The 27121-nt window shown below is 39.5% G+C and overlaps 1 protein-coding gene across 8 annotated transcripts in view; it reads right to left on the reverse strand.

Moving 5' to 3' along the window:
- The window catches only part of fat3 (FAT atypical cadherin 3), a 75455-nt gene extending 52230 nt beyond the window's left edge, over positions 1 to 23225 (reverse strand). For 5 of the 8 annotated variants that reach the window (XM_011482765.3, XM_023961440.1, XM_020708371.2 and 2 more), the window contains exons 1-2: positions 20320 to 23224; positions 864 to 4187 (exon numbers count right to left, since the gene is read on the reverse strand). In XM_011482765.3, the coding sequence (XP_011481067.1) occupies positions 864 to 4170 (3307 nt within the window). In that variant the 5' untranslated portion in view covers positions 4171 to 4187; positions 20320 to 23224. Of the gene's footprint in view, positions 1 to 863; positions 4188 to 20319 lie in introns of all 8 variants that reach the window. The other 3 variants (XM_023961439.1, XM_011482763.3, XM_011482762.3) reach the window with 2 other exon arrangements.
- Positions 23226 to 27121: the final 3896 nt, after the last annotated feature.

A 27121-nucleotide genomic window follows, 5' to 3' on the forward strand; every position in this document is an offset into this window, starting at 1 on the left:
AATGTAGTTTTTTATAAATATCTATCCTTGATGGAAACCCAGGTCTGGATGGAGGCAAAGGGTTAAATATTTATTAGGGGTGTAACAATTAATCAACTTGATCATTGAATCGATTTATATTACAACGATCAAACTGATCTGTCTGAAGCAAGTTGTTAGTCAAATTAACCTATACTATTATAAAATCCCTTCAAAATAAAATACATTGATTATGTCCATATTAGAAAATACCATTTGGGTTGAGACAAGGTACATTTATTTTACTATAATGTAAAAACAACAAAGTGCCATCACAGCGGACAACACACATGTGATGGCATCAAAAAATAATCAATCCATCATTCCAGTCCAATGTGTGGAAACACTTTGAATTTAGCAAAGACATGTGACCATACAGTGTGGTAGAATGTCCTAAGAGGCAACTACTGTAAGAATGGAAAAACAACATTTGGCTGAACATTAAGTAACTAAAATGTGAAAGAATTTGCCATTCATTCTTGTTTACTTTCCTTTACTTTTTGTGTGTACACATATTAAATTTACACTTGATTTTCTTGAAGAGATTACAAGAAATCTGGAAAACGTCACCTTCACTTTTCAGTCCCCAGGTATTTATCTCTGAGTCACACTGGATGAAGTTTTGGCTAAAGATGTCCTGGATCCATTTTAGGTAATTGAATCGGATCATTTAAAATGAAACAATATCGACCATGAATCATTTTGACAACCAAAAATTATGATTTGAATCAAATCATAGATTAAAATGAATCATTACACCCCAATATTTGGATTTTTAAAAAAACATTCAAATGCATTTTATCAAGCTAATATTGAGAATTAAAAAGTAATTTTCCGACACCCACCTGTTTCTTCATCAATGGAAAATCGTCCAAGGCCACTTCCATCACGAATGGAGTAATGAATTTCTCCATCTCTTCCTGTGTCGTCATCATTAGCACTGACTTGAAGTAAAGTAGTTCCAATACGAGCATTTTCTTTAACTACTCCAGTTAATGCAAAGTGGGTAAAATATGGAGCATAGAGGTTTTCATTGACATCTATCACCTCCAACTCCACAAAGGTTACAGACAAAAGAGATACAGGCCTTCCCTTGTCCTTGGCCTTCACAGTCAGGTTGTAGAATTGCTGAGTCTCATAGTCCAGTTCCTTTGTGAGACGAATGGCTCCGCTGGCTTTGTCTAGTTCAAACCACCCATTGTGGTCATTTACTAGAGAGAAGCGAACTTGGCCTCCCAAGCCCAGATCTGGATCATGGGTTTCAAGCCAAGCGACAACAGTTCCTACTGGGAGATCCTCCAGAGCCCTGGCTTTGAACACACTTGGAATAAATAAAGGTGAACAGTCATTTACATCTTCCAATATAATTTCTAAAGTAGTTACAGAAAACTTGGGGCTCTCCTTGTCTGCTCTGTCCCGAGCTTCAATTTTCAGGGTAAACCTGGAGGTTAACTCTCTATCTAGTTGGGCAGCAACATACACCATCCCAGTGGTGGAGTTTATGCCAAATGGTGTTGTACTCGTCAAAATAGAGTACATAACTTCCCCATTGGGTCCCATATCTTTATCCGTGGCCTCCACTTGAATGATGTCCGTACCTATTGCCATGTTTTCGGGAATGGTAATTTTATATCCATCTTCTTGCAAAAATTGGGGTGCATTATCATTTGCATCCTCTATGTGAATAGAGAGTAAACGCCAGGCCATTTTCTGTGGGATGCCAAGGTCATAGATAGTTATGTTGAGAAGATAGTGATCTCTCTTTTCTCTGTCCATGGGCAGGAAAACACTGATGAGACCAGTCTGCATGTCAATGTTAAAGCAGTTGTCAGTGTTTCCACCTGAAAAAGAGAATAAAACCTGACCATTGAAACCAGTGTCACCATCATACGCATTTACTTTAATAACGCTCGAGCCAATCTTCAAGTCTTCCATCACAGCAATGTCGGTGGGAAACGTTTTGCCAAACTGGGGAGTTTTGCGGTTTGCAGAGAAAAGGTCAATAAAACCTTCCTCCACCTTTAGCTTGTTACTAGCTTTGGACTTCCTGAGTAACTTTTCCGCTAACATTTGGGCCACTCTTGTGTCTTTACAAGTTAAATGTTTAGGGAGAGATTTTTCATAAACAACTGAGATATTTACATACATATGGTCAGAAAGGTTTTCACCATCTGTGGCAGTTATTTTTAAACTAAAGACACCTTTCTGTGGACCTAATGAGGTAAGAGGGTGCCCCAATGTAAGGACCCCTGAATCAGGGTTGAGGTCAAAGAGCCTTTGCTCATTCCCTGACAGAATCTTGTACTTCACCAGCTCTAACTCGTCTATGTCAATTGCAGATACGGTGGTTATTACTTCCCCTACTGGGAAGTCTGCAGAAATCACCCCCTGGCATGCTACTTTCTCAAACAATGGTTGGTTATCGTTGACATTTTCCAAGTGAATTGTTACATTCACTTCGCTCTCTCGTCTGTAAGGTGACCCCCAGTCAGATGCTCTGACCAAAAACACAAAAATCTCTGTAGAGGACTCAAAATCTAACAAAGAACTAGTGCTAATAACACCAGAAAACTGGTCGATTTTGAAGGGCAATGGCTGAAGGCTGGAGATGCTGTAAGTTATGTAACCGTTTTCCCCTCTGTCCTCATCCGTTGCAGAAACTGTCAAAACATTGGTTCCAACTGGGACACTTTCATTGACGAAAACTTCGTATGAGGACTGGGAAAATGTTGGCGTGTTATCATTGGCATCTTCGATAGTGATTAGAACTTTCACTCTGAGATCACTGCTAATTTCCACTACCTCCAAATTAAAAAGATTATTAGAAACTTTAGTTAACCAGCGGGTAGTGGAGATTACACCTGTGAAGGTATTGATCTGAAAAAAATCCAAATCTTTAGATGGCATTAGGATGTATTCAACATTTTCATGCTCTGGCCTGATTTTAACGGCGCACACAACTGTCCTCGGGGGTGAAACCTCATTAATAGCAATTTCATAGAGCTCCTGCTCAAAGCTAGCTTCAACTTTTTGCTCTTTCTTTGCAAAAATGTGGACAGGGAAAGTGGACAGCTTTGGTGGGATTCCTCTATCTTTTGCCTGCAAGGTGATGTTGCATCCAAAAGGGAAAGACTCCCAGTTTATGGATTCAGTCGCTTTGATAGCATACTCATTTTCCTTAGTTTTTTCTAAAAAGAACTGCCCTAAAGGGTCCCCGTCTACAATGATTACTGAATCAATTTCCCCATTTACCCCCTCGTCAGAGTCATCCACGTTGACTATGGCATACGCAAGGCTTTTGTATAGCTTTGAATCATGGTGTGTGACTGCACTAATGACTGGGGCATGCTCATTCAGACGCTCTACATGGACGAAAAGCTTGGCTGTGCTGCTGACTCCGTTGTTTCCATATAGCTTCATACCACGATCCACAGCAAGTATTTCTAAATTATACAGAGTCTGCTCATCAACGTTGAGTTTTCCACTGAGGTAAACCACTCCACTGGTTGGGTGTACTGCAAATAAATCTACTTTCTCCTTGAAAAAAAAGTAAAACTCTCCATTGGAGCCAATATCTGCATCTGTGGCAGTAACTTGTGCTATGCTAGTCCTGAGAGGGGTGCTCTCTGCTATGGTGACAGAATACGTAGTGGGGGAGAACAATGGTCGAAGGTCATTCATATCCAAGACTTGGACGCTCACTTTAGTCCAGGCCTCCAGAAAGACTTCTCCCTTGACGAAGGCTTTCACTGTCAATACGTAGTTACTCTGAATCTCTCGGTTCAAGATGGCTGAATTGCCTCCCTTAGTTCTTATGCGCAGAAAACAAAAGTCACCAAGTACATACTCCTCCGCTTTGAAAAAACCTTCTTCATCTCCTGAGACGATTCTGTATCGTATATCCAAGAAGCGCTTATCCAGTGTAATGCCCATTTTAATTTTACTGTTGGCATAGGTACGTGCAGCAGAGTTTTCATAAATTGTGGCATGGTAGACCGCTTGAGTGAAGCTGAAGTTGAATCCATCCTGAGGTGGTTTATGAGTGTTTTGGTTGTTACAGGCTGAAGGCTTGAAGATCAGGAGTAACAGAATGAGAGCCAGACCAAAGTGATGGGCTTGCATGCCTGTCCATTTGCCCATATTCAAATCCATCCCATTATAGCTCCATCCTACAGAAAAAGAGACAACACAGGAAACCAAATGTTAATCACAAACATTAGCTTAATTAAAACTAGATATTTTCAACATTCACAAACTTTGAAATGATTAGAAAAAAGCTGAGAACAAGCAGAGGTCTGCAAGAAGAAATGTCATTTAACAGGGAAGCTCGTCTGTCACAGGAGACCCTGGAATTGTTTTTACCAAGTGATTTCACAGTGACTTTGCTGCATTTTTATTAGAATAGAGAATGTCTGAGTAAATAACATGTAAGTGGTGATGCAAGTTAAAAAGGAGACAACGACCAATGTGACCCAATCATTTGGTCACCATTGATTTTTGAGACACTTTTTTGACCCATAATTTAAACCCAAAAGAAATGCAATCATTGTTCAATATTTTAAGGTAAACGGTATTCTCAAATGATAAGACACAAGAAGTCATTAAGAAACATTCTTGTGATTGAAGCTTTAGTCACAACTGCCCTTACTGGTGGATACGGGCTGTCTGCAGGCAAAAACTGCCAAACCTGTACGGGACACACAGGTGGCCCACACAAAACAATCAAGTTCGTAGAACGTTCTGTGAACCAGTAGAGTGAAAACGTTTTTTTTTTGTGTGCTTGCCGTCTGTGACAGACAGGTCACAGTAAGCACTTATACAACACATAAAGGTAAGTAATGGTGATGTAGGTGAGAAGCAGGGGTGTCATAAAGATTTCTAATATTTTCTAACCCCCCTAAATTCTGTGGACTGAGCATGTGCTTTTCACATACGTGTGCGCTCCTTTAGTGCAGCCTGACTGTTAGAAATAAGGAAATTTGACAATAGGAGTGTAGTTTGTGTGGACATCCTATTAAATATCACATGCACAAGTCATGCGTGCAGTATTTGAGCACAGTCAATAGGAAGTCTGTACTTGCACCTTCATTTCATTTTCATTTCATTTCATTTCATTTTTTACAAATGATTAGTGTGGAGTAAGGGTATCATCCATACATCATAGGTTTGTGTAACTTATATTAGCCATATGAGTAATTCGCGAGACACCTACCACACACATGACAATGGTACGTTCTATTTTTGTGACATCCCTTGAGGTGGCCGTACGAGTCTCAAGGGGAACTGCAAGACACACCTGCACTCCCCTTAAGATTCAACGGCCCCACTCTACGATCCTCCACGTGTAACCCAAAGAGTCTCACCTCCTGTACAGATCACGCCCCATATGAAATCAGGGGATTAAGGCTTGGGCTAGGCTCCATAATGTAGTGAACAGAGGACTAAACTAAAAAATAATGTCTATGAACATGCACCATGACCTCCTATATAAAAAGTCATTAACCTGTTTTTTTTACAATGGGTAAGTAAATAATTGCATTATAATTTTCAAAAGCTTTAAGAAGTTTAAAATCAAAATGGAACATTCTTTGTTAATAACCTATGTTGCTGTCTTTTGCGGCTGCAGTAGTGGTTTTAAAGTGAATCAGCATGAAGTCCATCTCCAGTTAAATTTCCTATTATAGCTCCTTCTATTTCTCCTTCCACAGAAAAACTGAAACCAAAGCGGATCGCTCGTCCAGCAGCATCACAACAGTCTGACTGATTACCAGGGTTTTTTCTGTAGATGTCACTGCCTTCAAGCCTGACAGATAGGCATCCATTGTAAAATCACATTTGGGGCACTGTGGTTTAGGATTGACTGGATTTATCTGTAGGAATGTTAGAAGAAAATCTCAGCCTGAGCCACCAAACTGTGTTAAAAAGCTTAACAGCCACTTTGAGGCAGCTTGGTTCTTTGAATAGAGAGAAAAGAACTAGACGGCAAAGAACTAAAAGACAAATGTACAAATCTTGGAGTTAAATCTTTATTTATTTTTAAACAAAAAAGAATAGGTTACATAACTGTATATTCATTTTGACAGTTGTGCTTAGTTAGTAAGAATGGAAATTAGATAGAAAAACATTTTAAAAACAAATGTTTTTTAAATTAACATTATTATATGATCGAAAAATTAACATTAAAAACACCCCAGAAAATTTGATTTCCGTTTGGGAAGGGGGAGTTTCTGTCAGTCACTGTGTGTGTACGTCTGAGCATTCCAACGGGAATATGATCTCCCTCTAACATCTAAGTCTTATCAAATAGGAAACATTTAACATGCCAATAATTTTCCTTGTCAATGTGTATTTTAGGCAGTTTTCAATGAGGGCCTAGCTCAAAAGTTGTTTTCATTGATTAAATGGCCTTGCAGGAAGCTGAAGAAATCAGTTTCATGAATTTAAATGGAATATTTTAAATTAAAAGCTTAAATATTGAACATTATCCTCTTAGGTGGTCATATCTTAAGCTCTGATCCGACTATTTTTATAAACCTGAGTCCAAATTGCAAAGTAAAAAATGTTTTCACAATTCTACTGTTTGTAATTTATCAACCATCAAGGAAAAACCTTGTTTTCTCATTTCTATAAGTAATTTTAGTCAAACTTACATACTTTTTTTTTTCAACTGTTAAGCTATTGAGTAATTGTATTGTTCTGTATCCTTGCTTTAAGTGGCTTCATTTGTGACACAACAAAAAAATGTAAAGAGTAAAAGTTTAGTCAAATGTTTTCAGCTTGCTGAGACTGGAAGCATTCACAAAGAATGCTCAGATTGGACACTTTTTTTCAAAAGTAGTTTTTTAAGGTTTCGTAATGATCACTAAAAAAAATGTTGCTGTAAACAGTTTGATTTTTATTATTTTAGACTTTCTTATGTGACCGCTGTTTCTGTTCCTTTTCTCAAAAGGCCTCGACTTTTACGAGGCCACACAAGAATATTGTTTTAATCTATCTTGCCTGCATAAATAAAGGTTAAATAAAAAAATAAGTAAGTAATTATGATTCGGAACCCAAATCTTTGCTTTGCTTGTTTTCTCATTCAAATTTGAAAATAAAAAATTCTTTAAAAAAAGGTCAAAAACCAGTTTTGGATGCTCTACAGGTAGATATCTTAGTTGTAGATGATTCAGGAACAAGTTTGGAAAGGACATATATTGTGTGCAATAAATATAGTTTTTTTTAATCAAATTATGGCCAAATGGAAATTGTTTTATGTTTGGAATCAAATTTTACTGAGACAGCTGGTGAAACACTTCCTGTGAAGAAGTAACTCAGAACAGACTTCAGGCAGATGGCCATTTACAAATTATGCTTTTAATAAAAATATGGCATAAAATATTCACCCACTGCTGCTTGTATCATGTTAAAAATACACTTTAGGGAAGTAATGAACAAGTCATTTGCTTTATTTCAAAACAATGCACTTGTTAACGCAACAGACATTCTCTGACTGTCCATATTTTAAATGACAATTTTCTCTCATCCTGTGCAGCATAGGAAATAAATCGGCAATGCCGGATATCTTTTCAGTACGGGGCTTATGTCTCTGAGATAATCTCCATGGGTCACAAACACATTTAATGAGTTGCACTCCTTAACAACAGCGAGTGCCTACTTGCTGAATGGGAGCAGGTTTTCATATTCTGAATAAGAGCTTCTTTTTATCTTGTGCTGTGTTGGGATGAAGCCCATGTGTAACAAGAGACACAATTAAGAGAAAAGGGCTAAAACTGATCCTTTATCTAATAAAATGTAAAGCATATGAACGTTAATGGTTTTATTAGTATATGTTCTTGCTCTACAATTGCCAATCTCAATTTGGTGTCCTATTGTATTGTATATTATATTACATGAAGGCATCTTTAAGAAGTACAGACAACTTCTGGAAATGAACCAATGAACTTGAAAATTATAACTTCTTTAGCATGGTTAAAGGCACCCGAGATGCTGTGAACTCACATTTCTGAAACTGAAAGCCTTAAATTCCTGCAGTTGACACTTTTTTCCGATTAATAAAGCCTAAGAATGTGTTTGTATTTGGTTTGAAAAGGGCGGGAAAAAGTGAGCAGGGGGAGAGTAAAATGCTAATGAGGGCAGTTGCTTGAGAACCAACTGCTTTCAGTCTGTTGCACACATTCAGTCCTCTCCAGGGATGCAGAAGGAGATTTAATGCAAAAAGATGATCAGGAGTCACTTCCATTTTACTGGAAGTGACCACAGAGTACAGCCCTTCAAATTGGCACTCAGTAATCACCCATTTCACAACACATATATTCATGAGGAAAATTGTGGTTCCTTTCTGCAAACACTGCACCCACAAGCAGTGGGCTCTGGGGACTGGATTTGCAATCAGCATCTTGTAGGTCAGGCTGTAAGACGGAAGAGTGGTTAGCACTCTTGCCTCTCAACAAGAAGGCCCTGGTTCAAATTCAGGATGGGTGGAGTTTGGATGTCTACCAGGGTTTTCTCCATTCACTCTGGCTTCTTCTCAAAGCGTTAATTTATGATTCTGTCCTTTAGCTGTGAATGTGTATGGTTGTCTCTTTTTGTGTGGCCCTCTGATGGGCTGGGACACTGTCCAGAATAATTCAGCCTTCACCCTACAGTAGCTGGGATAGGCTCCAGCATCCCTGTGACTTTGAGCAGGAATGATAGGAAGAAGGTAAAATCAAAATATGCTTTACAATGTACAAGCAAAATGCTATAAAATTGATAAATAACATGTAAAAAGTAAGGTACAGTTACAAATTCAAACCAAATATATAGGCAGGTGGTTACAAAGTTAATCAAAAGCTTGTCTACATAAAAAGCTTTTAAAAGAATCAGCAGAATCAGCCACGTGGAAGCTCAATTGCATACCAGGGTCATGGGGCTGCTGCTTGAAAGGTTGGTTCTCCACCAGTTTTAAACCGGGTTCTCTGGATGTTAGGAAGGTTCTGGGATTAAAAATTTTGATATTTTCAACATTCACAAACTTTGAAAGTTCAGATTATTAGAAACAAGCTGAGAACAAGCCAAGCAAGAAGAAATGTCATTTAACAGGGAAATTCGTTTGCCACTGGAAACCCTGGAATTGTTGTTACCAAGTGGTGTCACGGTGACTTTGCTGCATTTTTTATTAGAATGGAGAACGTCTGACTAAATAACACTGAAGTGGTGATGAATACAGGAGACAACGACCCATGTAACCCAATTCTTTGGATACCATGATTTTTGACACACTTTGATCCATAATTTGAACCAAAAGAAAAGCAATCATAATTTAATATTTTAATGTAAACAGCATTCTCAAATGATAAGACACAAGAAGTTGTAAAGAATCACACTTGTGCATAAAGTCTGCGAGCAAAAAGGGTTAAACCTTCATGGTTCACGCAGGTGGTCCACAGGAAACATCAAGGTCGTTAGAGTAGACCGTTCAGTGAACCCATAGGGAGTGAGTAGAGGAGTAGGGAGTCAGACAATTTTGAAACAATTTGGGGGTCCATTTAAAATTCTACAAGTTAATACAAAAATTTTAAAATCAATTCTTAATCAAACTGATTGCCAATGTAAAGAGAATAAATCTGGAGTAAAGTAAAGTAAACCCAAGTAAAGATACAAACTCAAATCTGCAACAACACAGCTCCATCAGACTGAGCACCACATAAGATAAGATAAGATAGATAAGATGGGACTTTATTGATCCCCGGAGGGAAATTCGGTTGTCACAGCAGCCAAAACAAGAAATATAGCAGTTAGAAAAAGACAAAAAACAAAGTAGCAATGAGTAAGAATAAAATAGTAATAACACAAAGTGGAAGTAAAAGTACACACAAATAACGAGTTAAATAAGGGAATAAATAAATGTAAAAACCTGATTAATCCAATGTGAATGAGGTAGAGCTGAGAGTTCATATTTAATAAAATAAGCTGCAGCTCAACCTCAAAAATAGTAAAAAAAAGTAACTTAACAAAATTGTGTTCTTCAGAAAATCTGGACTTTAAAGATTGATGGAGGGGACATTGCTCTGATCCTAGGAGTATTTTCTCAAGTTCTAACAGCGGATTCGGGTTTTGTGCTCTGACTGTTTTAGGGGAACCAAAACAGATTAGCAGATATATATCCAATGATCCTGTGCTCCTGTGCTCATCGGAGCGGTCAGCTCATACACCGTTACTTGGTGGGGGTTTTAGTGTGGCTCAGAGGTGGGGGCTCTCATTAGTGGTTTATTGTTGTTGGTCTGTGATGTGAAAGACTTTCTTCAAAGTATTCAATCAGACGGGGGCTTAAACGTTGTTAGAAAAGCAGTCAGCAAAACAAAAGTCAACTAAATCTAAACAACTGCAGGCCAAAAATAAAATATGGACACAACTTTTTGGGTTAATAACAAATCTAAAGCAAAAGTAGAAAAAATGTTTACAACCTGACAACAGGTTTGTATGCTTTCTTTGTTTTTCAATGTAGACTACCTTTCTTGAATAACATGTCCCCTTGGCAGTTAAACGGTGATCTGACCTAGCTCCAGTTACTTTTGTTTTCAATCAGCCTCAAAGAAGAAAGGCAAGAGTTGCCCCTTGGTGCTGTCATAGAGAATCTGCAGGAGCTGTATGAACAAGTGGCTAAAGCTCTATTCTCCTCATCCAGTGCATAGAAGTGCATGTGGAAGTGCACATGGAATGCACAGGCTGGTGAAAGTGCACGGTTCTGGCTCATTCCCTTCATGATGTCAGTGGGACTGTTGGTTAGTTTTCAAGTCGCATTTTCTGGCTGAGATTCTCCTTAAATCTAATGTTGTTCGAGATAAATGAAATTCTTTGGATATATGTGATATAAAGTGTTAGAGTTGAGTCTTATCATTTGTTATTAAAATGTGAAACATTAAATGAAAGAAAATTTTAAGTCTAGATGCCATGACTCAACTTCAAGACATCAGCTGAATAAATGAGATTGTTCACTGACGTACAGTGTTGGAGTCTGTTCCCGAGGCACTGTGGTCTCTCCTGGAATTTACAGATGCTCTCTTTGGAAACGAGTCTGTGACCATGGCCTACATCAAGCAGGTTTTTCACCTTCTGGCCACATCAATCCTGGCTGAAGATACTGAGGACATTGAATTGATGCCTTACTCACATGCAGTAAAATGGGGGTTGACCTGTATGGGTGCTGCATGTTTTTGGGTTGTCCAGGCCCATGGAGGGTCATAGAGAGAAGCATGGGGAGAACGCAGGTGTGTCTTGCAGTTCCCTTGGGGCTAGTGCAGGCTATCATGAAAATGGAACGTAGGATTGTTGTGTGTGTGTGTGTGTGTGGTAAGTGTTGCGTGAAGCATTTGTAAGGGTTATTACCTGCCGGTGATCCTGCTGTCCTTACGCCACACTAATCGTTAGTAAGGTGTGAGTACTGGCGCCTTACTGACCACGGACAAATGCTGCACGCATGGGGTGTGCAAGTGATCAAAAGTGCCAGCAAGATGCCCATAGGACGTCCACAAAGACTAAACGCCGGTTGTCTAATTTCCTAATTTCCAACAGTCAGACTGCACGCAAGTAGCGTGCACTTATCTTGCATAAATCTTGAACAGCACTAATATGCCTCGTTTCCACAGCGGTACGGTAGTCCAGTCAAGACCCGTTTAGTAATTTGAGCATTTTCATTATGAAAATACACCAATTAAACTGGACTGAATCGTACCATTTTTAACACCCGTTGTTTGTTAGGGCGGAGCTAATGTTGAAACAATTGGGATAAAGGCATAACTCAGGTCTGACAGACCTCAGAAAAAAACATATTGAAATGGCCCAAACATCTGGGAACTTTTGGATGTTCCTTTTGTACTTTGCTTGTGCTACTTGAGGAGGCTATGGCAGTTGAATGAAGCAGTTACCTCATGACTGCTGACAGTGAATGGGAGGAGGGCTACTTGGTCTAATGGAAGCTGCTCAAGATCAACCTCCACCAACCAAGCAAGATATAAGACCAGGGATTTTGCAAGTCGTTCCACAAGTTCCATAAGACACAAGTTGAACTCTTGTGACGGTACAATGTCTGTGCAGGAGTCAATGTCTAGAGTTTAAGTCCAAAATATTTGATAGGGTAAAGACTCAAAAACTGTTAGATTTTTTCGTTTGCCTCAACCTTCCTTCTTTAGAAGTCATTAGTTCAGATATGTATTTGTGACCCAAAGTTATGCTTCTATGTTGTTTTAAATCAAATAAGGCTTTTAGAAAAAGATTCGGAATATATCCAAAACTCCTCAGTACAATACAATGATAATGATTTATTACAGTGCATTCATATCTCAGATGCTTATTTGAAATTGACCATAGTGAGATGCTGTAGTGTGTTTCTAAAGCCACTGCATGGTCAGAACTGGAGAAAAGCTCCTTCAGCATCTGGACGTCCACCTTTAGAACATCAGATTCTGAGAAAGTTAGCAGCTCCGCTCTCATACTTGTGCACCAGCCAACCGCACAAACAGAGGTAACAAAGCTTCACTCCACACAGGCCAACAGCCTACAGCCCAGATAAACGGGCGAATTGACAGAACCCCCCTCCATCTCTTTTTCTCATGCACTTAGAGAGAATGGAGGGGGTAGTAGTTTCCAGGATACTGGCATTTGGCACAAAAGAAGCATACAATGCCCCAGAGACTGCTGGGGTGAAGGAAAGTGGGGGGAGCTGGAGGAGGAGGAGGGGTGTCAGTAATGCTGTCTGTTGGGGGGGGTGGGGGGATAGCCTGTGGATTGCTGCAGTGAGATGATGATAAACCTACCAGTGTCCTTTCCAACCCTCCTACATGTCAAGGACAGGGGCCCCAACAAGTTCGACCACAAATCTAAATAACCATTTATACGAGATGCTGCTCCACTTCACTGGCTAACCCAGATCTAACGCAGAGATTCAGAACGGGAGTTAACTGGGACTCTACTTTGATCTTAATAATAAATTTGTTGTAGTTGTTTACCTATAGTTTAAATAAGCACCCCACCGGGATAACATAAAATGTGAGAACAGTTATCGGTATAGAAGTGTATGTTAAACGATTTATTAAATTAAAAGTCAGTTTTCTAAGGGAAACTATTATTCATCTGCTTTTTGTTGGTTCTTTCTTACGATTGTTATGGTTGAAAAGGTTTCTGTTTTAAGATTTAACTATAATATTCTCTCAGTTTAGTCCACTTTCCAGTACAGAACAAAATGCATAAAATAGAAAAAAGATCAGTTCAAAATATTATAAAATATTGTAACCTATAGGCAAGTTAAGAAAAGGTTTTTTTTCTTCTTTGACCAATGGGAATCAAATCAATCACTTTGAACGTTGGACATGGGGACCAGCAGGCTCCACTTACTGCTTTTAGGCATCCGACTGGTCAGTTTATAATGTGAATAACGTGCACTACAGAGAAAAGAATCGTGAAAAAAATGAGGATTATCAAGAACATGTTAAAAAAAAGGTATCACACCAAGAATGGTTATTCTAACAAATGGCTGAGTAACTATACTATCCTATACTATCTGAGTTTTCTTCAGCGAACGAGAAGGTTGCACCATCGGGTTAGGGAATTGGTATTTTTTCTCTTATAATCCTAATTTGGTTTAGAGTACCAAGCCTTCTTGTAGTCGGTTAAAGGAGAACTGAAGGGTGTTCCCTTGAGGGGTCGTGGTAGGGGGAGATCTCGATTCGGCCATGGACCATGTCTAATCAATTAAATGTTCAAGCATTGATAATTTACTCATAACTAAAAAAAAACAGTACATTAGAGGGAGGGGCAAAACTTAGACACCCCATCTCCAAGACAATTTGTGAAGAGCACAACATGGCTGAACACAAGCGTCCAGATTTGGGTTTAATAATATCCAAGGAGCAGGTGATTTGAACAAAAGCCACACCTCGTGTCTGCTGCGGCACTCCAAGATAAACTGTGCCAGAAACACAACAACCTTGAGAAACATTTCCACAATTCAGCTCCTTTACAAGCAAAACTGATGTGAAGAAGGACAGTATTACAGAGTAGCTGAGAGAATTACTGCTGAGGCTGCTACTCCCCCACAGGAAAGTCAACATATTTATTGCGTAGAAAGTCATTTCAAATGTAAAATTCAACTATTTAATTTAAAATGAATTTCAATAAATAATTTAAAGACAAAGTACTATTTTACATAATCCAGAGTGTTAAGTATTGATTGGATAATAATACCTAAAATGGGATATTCTTTTATTTTTAATTACTTTTTATTTATTATTTTAAATTGTGAATTTAATTTAATTTAATTTTTAAATTTGTGTTTGTAATTGCTTCAGGTCAAAAATGGGGGGATGGGTGACCCTAACCCTAACCCAGTGAGAGAAGGCCATAAAATCCTTGAGGATGATGAAAATAAAAAGGAATGCATGGTCATCTTCCTCGTTGGAGAATCTCCTGGAGCAGAAATCCACCAACACAAAGATCAACCAACATCCTACCAAATCTGCTGAAGCAGAGCTCCAACACTCAGGTCAACCAACATCCAACCATGTGCACTGGAGTTCAGGATGTAGCGAACAAGCACTAAAGCCCTTGATCTCTCCCTCTTTCCCAGGACCCTCTGAGCCGGTAGAGAAAGAAAGAGGCAGTTTTTCTTCCTCTTTCCCTAGGTACAAGCGTCTCTGCAGAGTTTCTTTCCACAGCGGAGCAGACTTGAATCAGAGCATGAAGGTCAGCTCCTGTTCTCACACAAGAACACAAAGGTTTAAAAACATTTGAAACACGTAGGCTTTACAATTCAGCGGTATAAATCTTTTTTTCTTTAGTTTACATAACTGTAGTTACCGTATTATATTTGATCTTTTATACATTTAGTTTTCAGGATTTTAAAGACGGAAATTTGTTTTTTTGTTTCTTAAGGTCTTGAAGCTTTTTTGTTTTCTGAGACTAAAGACAGAGTTTCTGCTTTTGACCTAAAGCTTGAAGGCACAACAGTTTGATAATGAATCAGGGTTGTTCCTGTGAGAGAGGACAGCTTTTTATGTTGTCTGGTAATTGAAGTTTGTAAGCATCATGGCTGAGCCGTCAACATGTTTACATTTCTAACGAAATCCCATCAATTTTGGTTCAGGGAATTGCTTTGTGCCATAATAACCGATTGCTCATTCCACTGCTGTGGATGTTTTAAAGGATAATATAAGTGAATTCAGCTTCTTTGTAATGATAAATAAACAGATATTTTTCTAAAAACAGCGAGTAGAAATGTTCTGGTATACCTCGATGAAGAAAACAAATTTTACTAATATGTTTGTAAAATAGATCAATCCTTGATGGGCTAATAACCATTTGACATCGGAATCACAGCCCCCCGAATCGTACTGAAAGCAAATCATAATACAAACAGAATAGAGATGCACCTTTCATAATGGTACGGTGGCAAACTTCATCAAAAACCAATCAGAAGATTTGTACAAGCAGATCAAAAATGAAATGAATAAATGAAAGCATCTTCACAAACAAAAACTATACACTTTCGTATTATCTTATACTTTGATGGAATCAACCTGAATGATTTATCAAACATTTTGAATTTGGAATGTGGGGGCCAGCAGGCTCCACATACTTTTTTTGAGGCATCTGACTGGTCAGTTTATAACTTGAATAACTTGTAAGAAAAAATATAGAGAAAATTAGGATTATCAAGTTTATGTTAAAAATAAAGGTTTCAGAGCAAGAATGGTTATTCTGACAAATAGAACGACTGAGTAATAGCTGTTTATTTCTCCATAGATGTCTACAGGATTTTGGCTTCTTGCAGCTTGCCGTTTGGAATGCCAGGAGGGAGTCTCTCATTTCTCTGTCCTTCAGTCTTTCCTTTCACAATTCTTTCATCACAAACTGCTTCCCCAACAAACCATAGCATACAGAAAGCCATCACCATCTATCAGAATGCATGGTGCTTGTTCCTGCAGACATTACCAATATTTCTCCAGAAATTGCATGTAGTGACATGTAATTCCGAGTACTCGCCTCGGTTCACTCTTAGATACTTGTACAATAAAAAAAAAAAATAAAACTTGATTTACAATCTTGTATCTTAAGAATGATGTGGCTCTTCTTCCTTCCCGAAGCCCACCAGCATCTCCTCTGTTTTAATCTTCTTGCTGTGCTCCTCCTTCTCCTCTTACAAATGCCTCACACATGTCACCACAACAGTTTTGCCTGAGTGTTCCTGAATGCAGGAGGACTTAAAGTTGTCTGAAGTGTACAGCGTAAGCAGGAAGGGGGTAAAACGGTCCCCTGTGGAGACCCCTTGGGCTGAAGAGACAGCCCTAGAGTCTGAAGCCCCTTTCAATGAGCCATTCTGTTCCATCTCTGAGGAGTCTTTTTTATGCACCAAGAAACGTCCGTTCAGCAGCGACGTAACATTTGTTCCAACCCTGATCCTCCTCCAGAGGAAGTCTCAGAGGAGGATGGGAGGTGGAGTAAGTCTTCTGTGATGAAATAACAGATCATCTGGTGATGCTGCAACCATGCTCTGCTAATGAATGCATGCATATTAATTTCTCCACAACATGGACCATCTATGGATATGAACAGGGCGACATTCATATCTCCATGCTCCACACCTGTTGCCGTGTTTGTCCTCACTCATCTTGGAAGTTATCCAGACTGAATACTGCCTGTGGGCATTTTAAGTGTTTCAGTTACATTTGCTGAGGCATCAGCCTCGTCGTCTGTCGCTAGCCTGCGGCCTGTTTCCAACATACGTCTATTATATCATATGCTTTGACCACGGTGACGATATTCCTGCCTTGGTTAGTATGCACTTTGAAAGAGCACGCATGAACAGGAGTTTTACATGGGATGACAATGTGTACAGTCTAAAGTCTGGTCCATGATGTTAAAAACATAAGAGACGGTCATTATCTTGCATTATTGTGCACACAATGCATTTAAATCATAACCTTTAGTAAAAAAAAAAAAACACTTATAATGCTAGTCACTTTGCAGCATTTACATCGACAGGAGGGAAACGAAGGAGCTATAGCAGGCTCTTCTGTAACGAACACTGTAACATTGTTCATCCATCCATCCCTCTTCTGAACCCACTCAATTCCTCTTGGGGTCACAAGCTGCTGGAGCCTTTTGCAGCTACTGTTGGGCAAAGGTTTGATACACCCTGTACCCTAAACATTTAAAAACCACCCAAACATATATTTGAACTTTGACCCTCCTTTTAGCCACACCCTCAATCTATTAGGTAATTAGACAAAAACCCAGAGTTGAAATAGGGAGGGAAATCACATGAAACGAGCTCACATAACAGCCATGATGCTTTTTTTTCTTTTTTTTACTAAACCTGGACTTTATAAACCAACTCAAAATGGGAAGATGGGGGTATAGAAAATGAGTGTGACCAAAATTCATATTTAGCCACTCATCGAAGAAAACATTTGACTACAATGCTCAGGGAAAAATACAGAGTGCTTTTACGTTAACCTAAATTGCACTAAATGTAGGACTAGATTGTTGATGCAACGATGCAGTGGGACATGAAAGCCTCGATGCTCAGGTTCATTCCAGCAGCACCACAGCCCCAAAACAATCTGCTTAACCACATGCATGTAGGTGAAACCATAACATGCAGCTGCTAGTGGACTTCCTGTAAATAAAGTTTTGAGTAAAACGTTTTACCTACTGTGATGTACTCTGGATCAGGATTTCTTTCCTCTCCAGTGATCCTTTTTTGTTTGTTTGTTTCCACTTCTAATCTTCCCAACTGTGCTTGATGGTTTTAATCAGAGAATGAAAACCATGAAGCTGCAAACAAAATGCCCTGAATACTCTGTTTCTCAATTAAACCAAAATGTTTCAGAGTTCTTTTGCATTATTTAGCTCCCACAGCAACTACATTGTTACACAGTTCTCTCATCCAGCATGTGGAAAGTAAATCTGTGAAACCTCAATGATTGGTTATATATTTAACCACAATGTTTGTGGTTAAATATGTGAGTCTTTTAATAAAGTGAGAAAAGAAATTATTAAGGTAAACAGTATAATGTGACATGGTCCTAGTACAAGAGAATGGAGCTGACTGGCTTGCCTTTTCATCTCCACTAAACTTCAGCCTGTCCAAACACGGCCTTATACAAGGACACAAACAAGTGAAAGTTTCTGGACCTAACAAAGCTGCTTTTGAGCAAAGATTTAGACCAGTAACCTGCGAGTCAATAACCCCCTTCCTCCCTCCAGGTGTGTGCAGTTTAAGTAATGAATATTATCTAAAACAGTTGTGGTTAGGGATGGATGGATGATATTAGGGCTGAGTATTACCAAGATGTTCCATAATCGATTCAATTTGACTAATAAGAGTCTGGACCAATTTGATTCATGATTTTTTTTAATCCACTCAATTTAATATTGAATTGACACAGTTTACACATTTAGACATATTTGCATAGAAAAACAGTAATAATCTATATATGTTTTAAAGTTATTAATCTTATACAGTTGACATACTGTAAAATGTATTAGTGAAATAATAAACCAATGAGATTGTTGACACCATACAGCATTATATGATTTCTCAGACGGAGAAGCTCCAGCAAAAATGTGCAGATTATTATGTCCTGCCTCTCCTGGAGGGCGTTTCACTTTGGCCACTAGGTGGTGGTCGCGTTATAGCGTTAAGCTTTATTCCAGAAGATTTAGCAAAAAACATTGCTTTAGACCACAAATGGCTACTTTAAAAAAGTTTTCTTGAAAGAGTTTGAAAAATGTATACCTGTTAGTATATATTGCTGTTCATTTAGTCAACATCATATAGGTCAACCAAGCATTAGCATGAGCCGTCCTATGGGAAACTCCATTATACGTTAGCATCAAACTAACGGGCATTGGTTTACTGCCGTTATGCGTTAGGTCACTGGAAAAGGAAAGGCATAAAAGATTGATTTCTACTTTTATGAACTAATTATTGATTTATTAAGTTTGGATTGATTCAGATCGATAAATCGATTTTATCAACCCAGCCCTAATCGATATAAAATGCTCCAGTGCCTCCACAAGGCACAGTGGTGAAAAGACGTTTATGTTGAAAATGTAGACCCATAGTCTGTCTGGCCTGTTCACCTAATGGTTATTTGGTGAACAGACCTGGCACCAGTTGGGGTTTTTCTTATTCACAAGACCGACAACTGCGAGCCTTAAGAGACACAATCCTACATTTTTCTCCTCATTCATGCAGCTTCTGGTTTCTGGAAACACCTGGTCTGAGTAAGTAAATGATGTATATCTATGAACTAGGATGGAAACCTAGAAGAAGACCAAAGAGGATGTTCATGGAAGTAGTAAATGAGGATATGATGGTGGTGTGAAGAGAGGGGAAGATAGTAATAAGGCGTGACAACGCTTGAAGGAAACGGATGAAAGGCAAAGAAGAAGAAAGGGTGGATATTTTGGGGTAGATGTTTGCACAGGTCTGTCTGTTTGTGCCCCTGTTGATCCACAAGCACGTCTGATTCTGCTCACCTGAGCCTTCTGCCATCATCCTAATTTGAAAATGACAGAGCGGCTCCATTCACTGCTCCACTCAACACTGGCTTTTGAGGTACATGCACGTATTCATACACACGCACGCCCGCAAAGAGAAAGGAGAACCTGTGGGTTTGCGGGTGGAGGGATGCACTCACTCACAGATGGGATTTCACCTGTGGAAACGATTGGTTTGTTTGTTATTTTATCTATGAACCAATGCTTCAGCAGATCCACACATGCGCGGCAGTCACTGGAGATTTTCCATTTTTCTCTCTTACAGCTGTAGAGGCGATGTGTCCAAAACCTAAACTACACTCTGAGGGAAGAAATGATTCATATAAACGCTGCAGTGAAGCCCATTAGCATCTTGAGGCTTTTCTTTTTAAAGACAGCATCTCCAAGGCTGTCATTTGCGTCTTGAAGAACACCTTAACGCACCATCCCCCATAACACGCCTCATGCTCCGAAGCCTTTGCAAATGAAGCGGATTCCCACTCCACCACAGCTCCGACAGGCTGCAAGCGGCCTTTCAGGCGTCCCCGTGCAGCACGAGCTGCAGCGCTGCATGCTCAACCATCCCCGGCCCTGAAAGTCAACAGCCCTTCACGCACAGCTGCAGAGCAGCCCCGCAACGCAACGCACGTTCCACGGACTGAAAAACCTCAGTGATCCACAATGGAAAGGCTGCCCACGCAAAATCACGGCACCCTGCACGCCCCCCCCCCCTCCCTTAAACATGCCCCACTCTGCGGATCCATCCAGGAGACTCACCCGCTCGTGCTGTCGGTCGTCGCGGTTAAAACATCGCAGAGATCTGCGCGATCCATCCGCTGCGAGCACCGCTCCGATCCCAGCTCCACGGCTGCTGGCAAGAGGCTCACCCGCACGGAAGAGGGCCGAGTAGTTCGCAGAGATGCGCGCTTTTAGCGCAACCTGCCGGAAGTGTGCGTGTGTGCGCGCGTGAGGAGAGCGACTACTGGGGGGGGTGCAACAAAATCAGTTTGGAGCAAAGGCGACTCCAGGAGGATCTTCACGGGAGCTTGCCACAAAGCTTGTACTTCTGTAAGTTTTTTTTATTTTTGGAACCGGAGAAACAACATAGAATCTTCACTTTGTTCATGTGATCTTTGAGGGTTCACCCCCTCCCATGTGCGCGTTTTTACGCGTCTGTGGCACAACAATAGGTCATCTTAAATTACCCACAGAGGACAAACAGTGGGAAAGATAAATTGTCTAGGATCCCGTTTCACCACCTTTGACTAAATCATTGCAATTTCCCCTTCAGGTTTGGGATAATCATACTGTACTGACCTCTATGTGCTGTCAGAAAAGGTAAAGAAAGCTTTCAATTAACAAATACAGTTACACCAAGGATGCAAAACCTTTGGTTTGAAATCCACCTAGTTTTAGAATAAAAACAAGTCCATCCGAGAAAGGAATATCTGAAAAAAAGTGATAATCTGCTATTTATGCATTTGGAACACTATGACAGGGTGTCCTGATGTTATTGCCACGCACCTTTTTGGCCCTTCTGTGTCTCCTTTCCCTTTTCCTCTTCATCTCCTTCTCACCTACTATTGTCAGTATTCACTGTCCTTCTGTCAGGTTGGGGAGGGCTGGTAAGCACGAAGGACTCAAAACACAGAGACGGGAGGCACACAGTTCCAGGGCAAGGGATTTATTCAACTAAAAAAAAGCGCTGCAGAGCAGGAAAACTAAACTAAACTTACTGTGGGCATAGCATGAACACATGGTAGAGAAGGGAGTCAGGGAAGAGACGTTAATGGACCAGCACAAGAGGAAGGCAGAGAAAAGACTTAAATACAAACAGCACTGACAAGACACAGGTGAACATGATCAGGAGATATTGGGAATAGGGAAGTAAAACGCAAAACCATGACATAACAGTAAACCTTTCAAAATAAAACAGGAAACAGAACTCAAACATGACACAAACAAGACGGAAAGCAAAAACTCATACAAAGAAAGCCAAACCATGACACCTCCTCTCCATATCCAATAGGGGATTTTATGTCCCATTTCAGTCTTATTTTCTGTTTAAGGTCTTTAATTGAGATTTTATTCAACTTTTAAAATGTAGCATTGATAAAAACTTCTTTATTTTTTGTTGTCATCTCCAGAAGCTGAAAACAGAAGTGAGAGTCCACACCTATATCTTTTGTAGTTAACAGCAGCACAAACTTGATAAATTACAGTTCCACTGAACTGAACTAGATTGTGACGGAGTTGTTTTTCTTCTTCCTTCTTTTAAAAAGACACTAAAACTGCCAAAAATGTAAAATTTTAAAAGAGGGATTTTATTGGTTCCAAACAAAAGACAGAATACAGAAATCCCTACTGCAAGAGTTTGTTACCACTAATGTGACCAAAGTTCCCCCTAAATAAGGTTTAGCCCCTCCCACAAGCCAACTAACCAAACATTTCTGCATTCCTTCTCTGAAAGTCTATTTTTGCCTTGCAACGGTGTGCAAACACCTGCTGATGAGCAGAGAGATGAAAATAAAAACAGACTGACATTCAGATGCTTTCCTACAACCTGTGATGCTGCTTCATCACCCATACAGTTTTAAGATCTTTTGCAAAACGATGAAGATCTGAATCCACAAACATGTCCACATCATTTAAGGTTTTTAGTTTCTGACCAGACTCCAACCCCAAGTTCTCCACCGAGTTTCTGCCTCTGATCAAGCTCCACCTCCTCAGATCATGTCGGGATTTCCTTCATCACCTCCTTCCCTCTTTCTGGTACAAGCTTTTCTTCTGACAAAGCTCCTTCCACTCTCTTACGCCACCTTCTGGAGGAATAGAGACTCTGCTTCCAACGCTTCACATGATTTTTCATTCTACTAACACCTGTAAAACTGTACAGTACAGTTACCAGCGCCTAAAAGAAAAAAAGCTCTCAAAATAAAAAAATTCACAAAGACAATTAACTGGCACATCGACCACAAACCTTACAGGAGGAGACACACCCTCACTTTTTTAGGGTTAATTACAAGATCCAATTTTTTCTATAAACTTGAAGCAGACTCACATTTTGGAGGATGAGGAAGACAAACCAAAAAATGAAAACAAGGACAAAGAAGAACTAATCCTCCTGAGACTCTGGAGGCGCCAGGAAACAGACGTCTATCCTTCCTGGACGTGAAGATCTAACACGGAGGATGGCAGCATTACAATAATATTGTGGTGAAACCTACATACAGACCAGCACCTGTTATGGCCACACCAGCCAAACAGGATGCTGTATGAACGGACTATTGCCACAGATGAGGACTTTTCAGTTGAGAAAGGAAACCCTGGATAAATTCATATTTCAATACTGTGAGCACCTAAACATTATGCCTCTTTTTATCATTTTTTCTTTACATCCCCTTTTGTGGTCTGTGACTGCATCACATCTGATGTTTTCCTAACCCCCTATAGTTTTCTCTGGCTGTGCAGCTTTGCATAACCTGGCAACCCGGGAATTGAGCTCGGAGTTCCTGATTCCCACAGATGGCAGTATGACTGAAGAAAATGTAATGATTGGACGTGATGATTGCTGAGAATAAAAGAAAAGCAAAACATTTAGTACACAAGAAAGAAAACTGAGTCGTTCTTGTGAAAATTTGTTAAGATTTCTGTTGAAATATTTTAATAAATTGCATTCTTATTATTGAAAATGAATTACAGGTTTTAACCTATGATGTAATGAATTTCAAATTGTAAGAAAACTGTCTGTGATGTTTAGACCTGAAGTAAATGAACATGAAATCATAATTTTATTCCTAAAGTGGGAAAAACATATTTAAATAGATTCAAACTCTCCTCATTAGAGGGATTTATTAAAAGAAAAATGACAATTTTAAAATTTTTAAATTTTAAAAGATTATGACCTGTTAAGCAGAATTACTCAAAATATGATTCTGTCCTTAAAAAGCTCCTTCAATATATGTCTGATATTTTGAGTTTCTTCTTCTAGATGTTTTCCTTAAAGACCCACTCAGATGAAAATGTTTTTGTCTGTGTGTGTTTTTAACATGTTCTTGTGGCCTTTTTCTGATGATGGAGAGCATTCATAAAAAAATTAAGCCTAAAATAGCTTTTCTGGGTATTTCTTGAGTCAAATCTTTGTGAATTAGGAGTAAACAAAAATATGCCATTTGAAATAAATTGTATTCGTGACATAGAAAAAATACACAGGGTGGGCCACAAGCTTCCTGCTGTGCTGCACTAGGATGGATCCACTTGCAGACAAATAGATCTATTTACATCTTTCTTTTCACTGTCTCAGCTGGCATCTGGCTCAAAATAAGCTCCAGTGTTCCTCAAAAATTTGGTTGCACCGCTAATGTTAGGTCGGGGGTTTGAGGGGCTGTAAGCTAATGGGAGAACATGTGAATGGATGGGTGATGGGAAGTGGGGGCAGTGATGCTCCATGCCAATGGTCCCGCCCACAATTCAGACGTGAATGTCTTATGAACTTCTGTTGCTCTTCAGAAACTGTCCTAGAAAACAAGCGTTTTTTAAGATTCTGGCTAATCATAATTAAAGACCCCTGGGAACGCTTTGAAATGAAATCAAAAGACAATTGGAGTGGGACTTTAACAAATGGATACAGGAGCTGCAGTCATGTGTGTGTGTGAAGGTGTGTGTGTTTGCATGGGTGGGGGTGTTACTTTCCTTAATGTTCAGATCAGATCCCTCCTGACTGTTCTGGATGACACAGACCTCATCAAACCACAGATGCTGTGGGAAGTTTCTCTGATGGTTCCCTCTGCGTCAGAGGTTCTGGTGTTTCTGCTGTAATATTCTTATTACTCCTTGTTTATCTTCATGTGCGGTGCTGGGATGTAAATATGAGATCCTGGTCAGCGTAAGCGGGTTTCCAGTACACCTCAGTGTTCAGATTCCTGCCGTAACCCTTGTGCTACCCTTGGAACTTTAACATTGGGAGTTGGGTCATCTAGAGCCACTAAACAGTGCTCTGAACCTTTTTTCTTCATTGATTTGTGATCTTCACTGGTGTCCATGGATTACATGAAATCTTTCCACCTTTATCCACCTTTATCATGGTAGGGAGAACACGTCGATGCAAGGGTGGGGTCATCTAAGATAACACAAGGGTTAAACAACAGTCCCCCGGGTTTTCCAGAGCAGTCAGGACTGTCATCACTGAAAACATTATTCTAAATGTAGACTTTAAGCATTTATATCTGAAGTAAAGTTAAAGCTTTACATGATAAAATGTGGTTTGTTTTCAGATTCCCAGAGTTTTTTTCTGCAGTTGTTCATAAAAGCCACAAAGAAAAGGAAACAACTAGCAGAGATCTCTGGGAATTCATTAGTTTTTGAAGACATTTGAGGATTTCATTTTTTAAAATCTCTTTGGCTAAACAAAATGATCTAAACTCTTCATTGTGGTCTCTCCATGTTTTGAAGAAACATGGTTGGCTGAAGTTATGGACTTAGAGGGAACCCTCGTAACCCTTGTGCTATCCTAGGCACTTTAACATCGGGAGTTGGGTCATCTAGACCCACTAGACAGTGCGCTGAACCTTTTTTCTTCAATGATTTGGGATCTTCACTGGTGTCCATGGATTACATGAAATCTTTCCACCTTTATCCACCTTTGTCATGGTAGGAAGAACACGTCAATGTAAGGGTGGGGTCATTTAAGATAGCACAAGGGTTCACCACTTCGACCTTGCACAGCGTTTCCAAAGGAAAGCCCAAAGATGTTGAGATAAAGGCCAGAGACTTTTAGGCTGGATAAGGGGAGTGCAACCCAAATATAATATGTTGCTCTGTATAGGAAGTATTTAAACCTTTAGAAAGCAGAGCAGCTGACAATGTTCCACCATGAACTGAGATTCCTTTTTGTATGAAGATCCTTTTGACTCCAGAAGTATGCACAGACTCTTTTCATCATTTGGCCGACAGACAAGGTGTTATAAAACATGCACACTCACTCAGAGTTATAAAGCTGGCCAAGAGAATAAATCATCAGGAGACCTCCATTCACCTGCAGCAGAAAGGAACCCTTTCTCCTGGTCTGACTGGGGAGGATGTGGTTCCCCTAACGATCACATGGTTGACTTCGGCAGTGCGCATGTATCTCCACCCCCACGTGCACGTGCACACTGTCACATTGTTCCCTGTCTGCTTCATCCCTCCTCCTAACCCACAGTGTATTGATGAACAGATATCCTCCGCTTATCTTAGTATCAGAATTTTACTTTTGGATGGAATATTTGTATTTCCAGCAGATCTGGTATAAATGTTACACAGCTTAAAATCATAACCTAAATCAACAACCCGGCCCTTGTATCCCCTCACTTTCTCCCCCTCTCTCTTTTTTTTATTTTTCTTCAACCCCCCCCCCCACACACACACACTTTTCCCCTCTCTCTCGACTAAAAAAAAATTGTGTATATAAAAATTTATTAATTTATTTATATTCATATACTTCAAACATTAAATGTAACAAATGAATACAAAATCATTTAAAAAAAACAAAAAAGGGGTTTATACAAATTTACACCCTGGTTATCCAAAGATACATAACCTCTTTTTGTAATAGTAAAATCTGTCCAACATAAAAGGCCTTCAGCTCTCATCAGTTGTTGGACAGAACAAGTTAAAAAAAAAATTAAAAAAGGATCCTGAAGCTAGAAGACAACAAACCTGGTGAGTGGTAGTACATGTGGGATTTGGGTGATAGACATCTGGAGAAGTCAGCAGCGAAGCGGCTCACTGGACCCCTGGTGGAGATGACCTTGATGATTCCAGGAATCCTGAGAAAAGTTTCCAGATCGGTAAGTCACAACAGGCTAAGGTCACGCACGGGAAGATCAGTCAAACAGACAAAATAAATCCCAGTTTGTAATCTGTAAAGAAGTCAGATAGGAAAGAAGGTAACAGCAGGAAGAAAAACACAGAGATCAAGAATTATTTTCCTCTTGTGGGTCTGACTTTGTGCAGCTGAGGAGAAAAGCTTTTGCTTTCTGTTCTAACTAGCAAGATAAAAGCATTTCAATTTGATTTATGATTTTTTTCAAAGTCTGAAACAAAATTGATAATTTTTGGAAAGGAGAAACCTTAACCAGATCTTAAAGCCCTGAATCCGGGAAAAAACAGGACCAGATGAGGAGAGAACCTAGCTCCTCCCTCATCAACATGGTAACCTAATATGCTGAGTCAGCAGAAAACATTTGATAATTTGAGCTTTTGGAATCAGAAATGACACTAATATTGAAACATTCAACACTTCATCAGGTCTCAGTTTCAAAAATGCAGAAGTGTGGGACTCAATCAGACTTCAGAAGAAAATCTAAGGATTACAGACTTAATGCTGATAAAACAGTTTTGACTGGAGTTTGTCGTTCTTTGACTTTGACCTGAAAGAATTCTACCTCCTTTTTATTGAACACAGAGTTTTAGTAATTCGTTTCAGAATAATGATGTCAGAAATGACCTTTTATTTGGAAGCATAATGGGTGAATGTATGGAACATGCAGACCGACAACAGTAAACTCGTGAGGAGCAGCAGACATGCACTCAGACAAAC

The sequence above is a fragment of the Oryzias latipes genome, chromosome 13 (assembly GCF_002234675.1).
Source record: "Oryzias latipes chromosome 13, ASM223467v1".
In the NCBI taxonomy this organism is placed as follows: Eukaryota; Metazoa; Chordata; class Actinopteri; order Beloniformes; family Adrianichthyidae; genus Oryzias; species Oryzias latipes.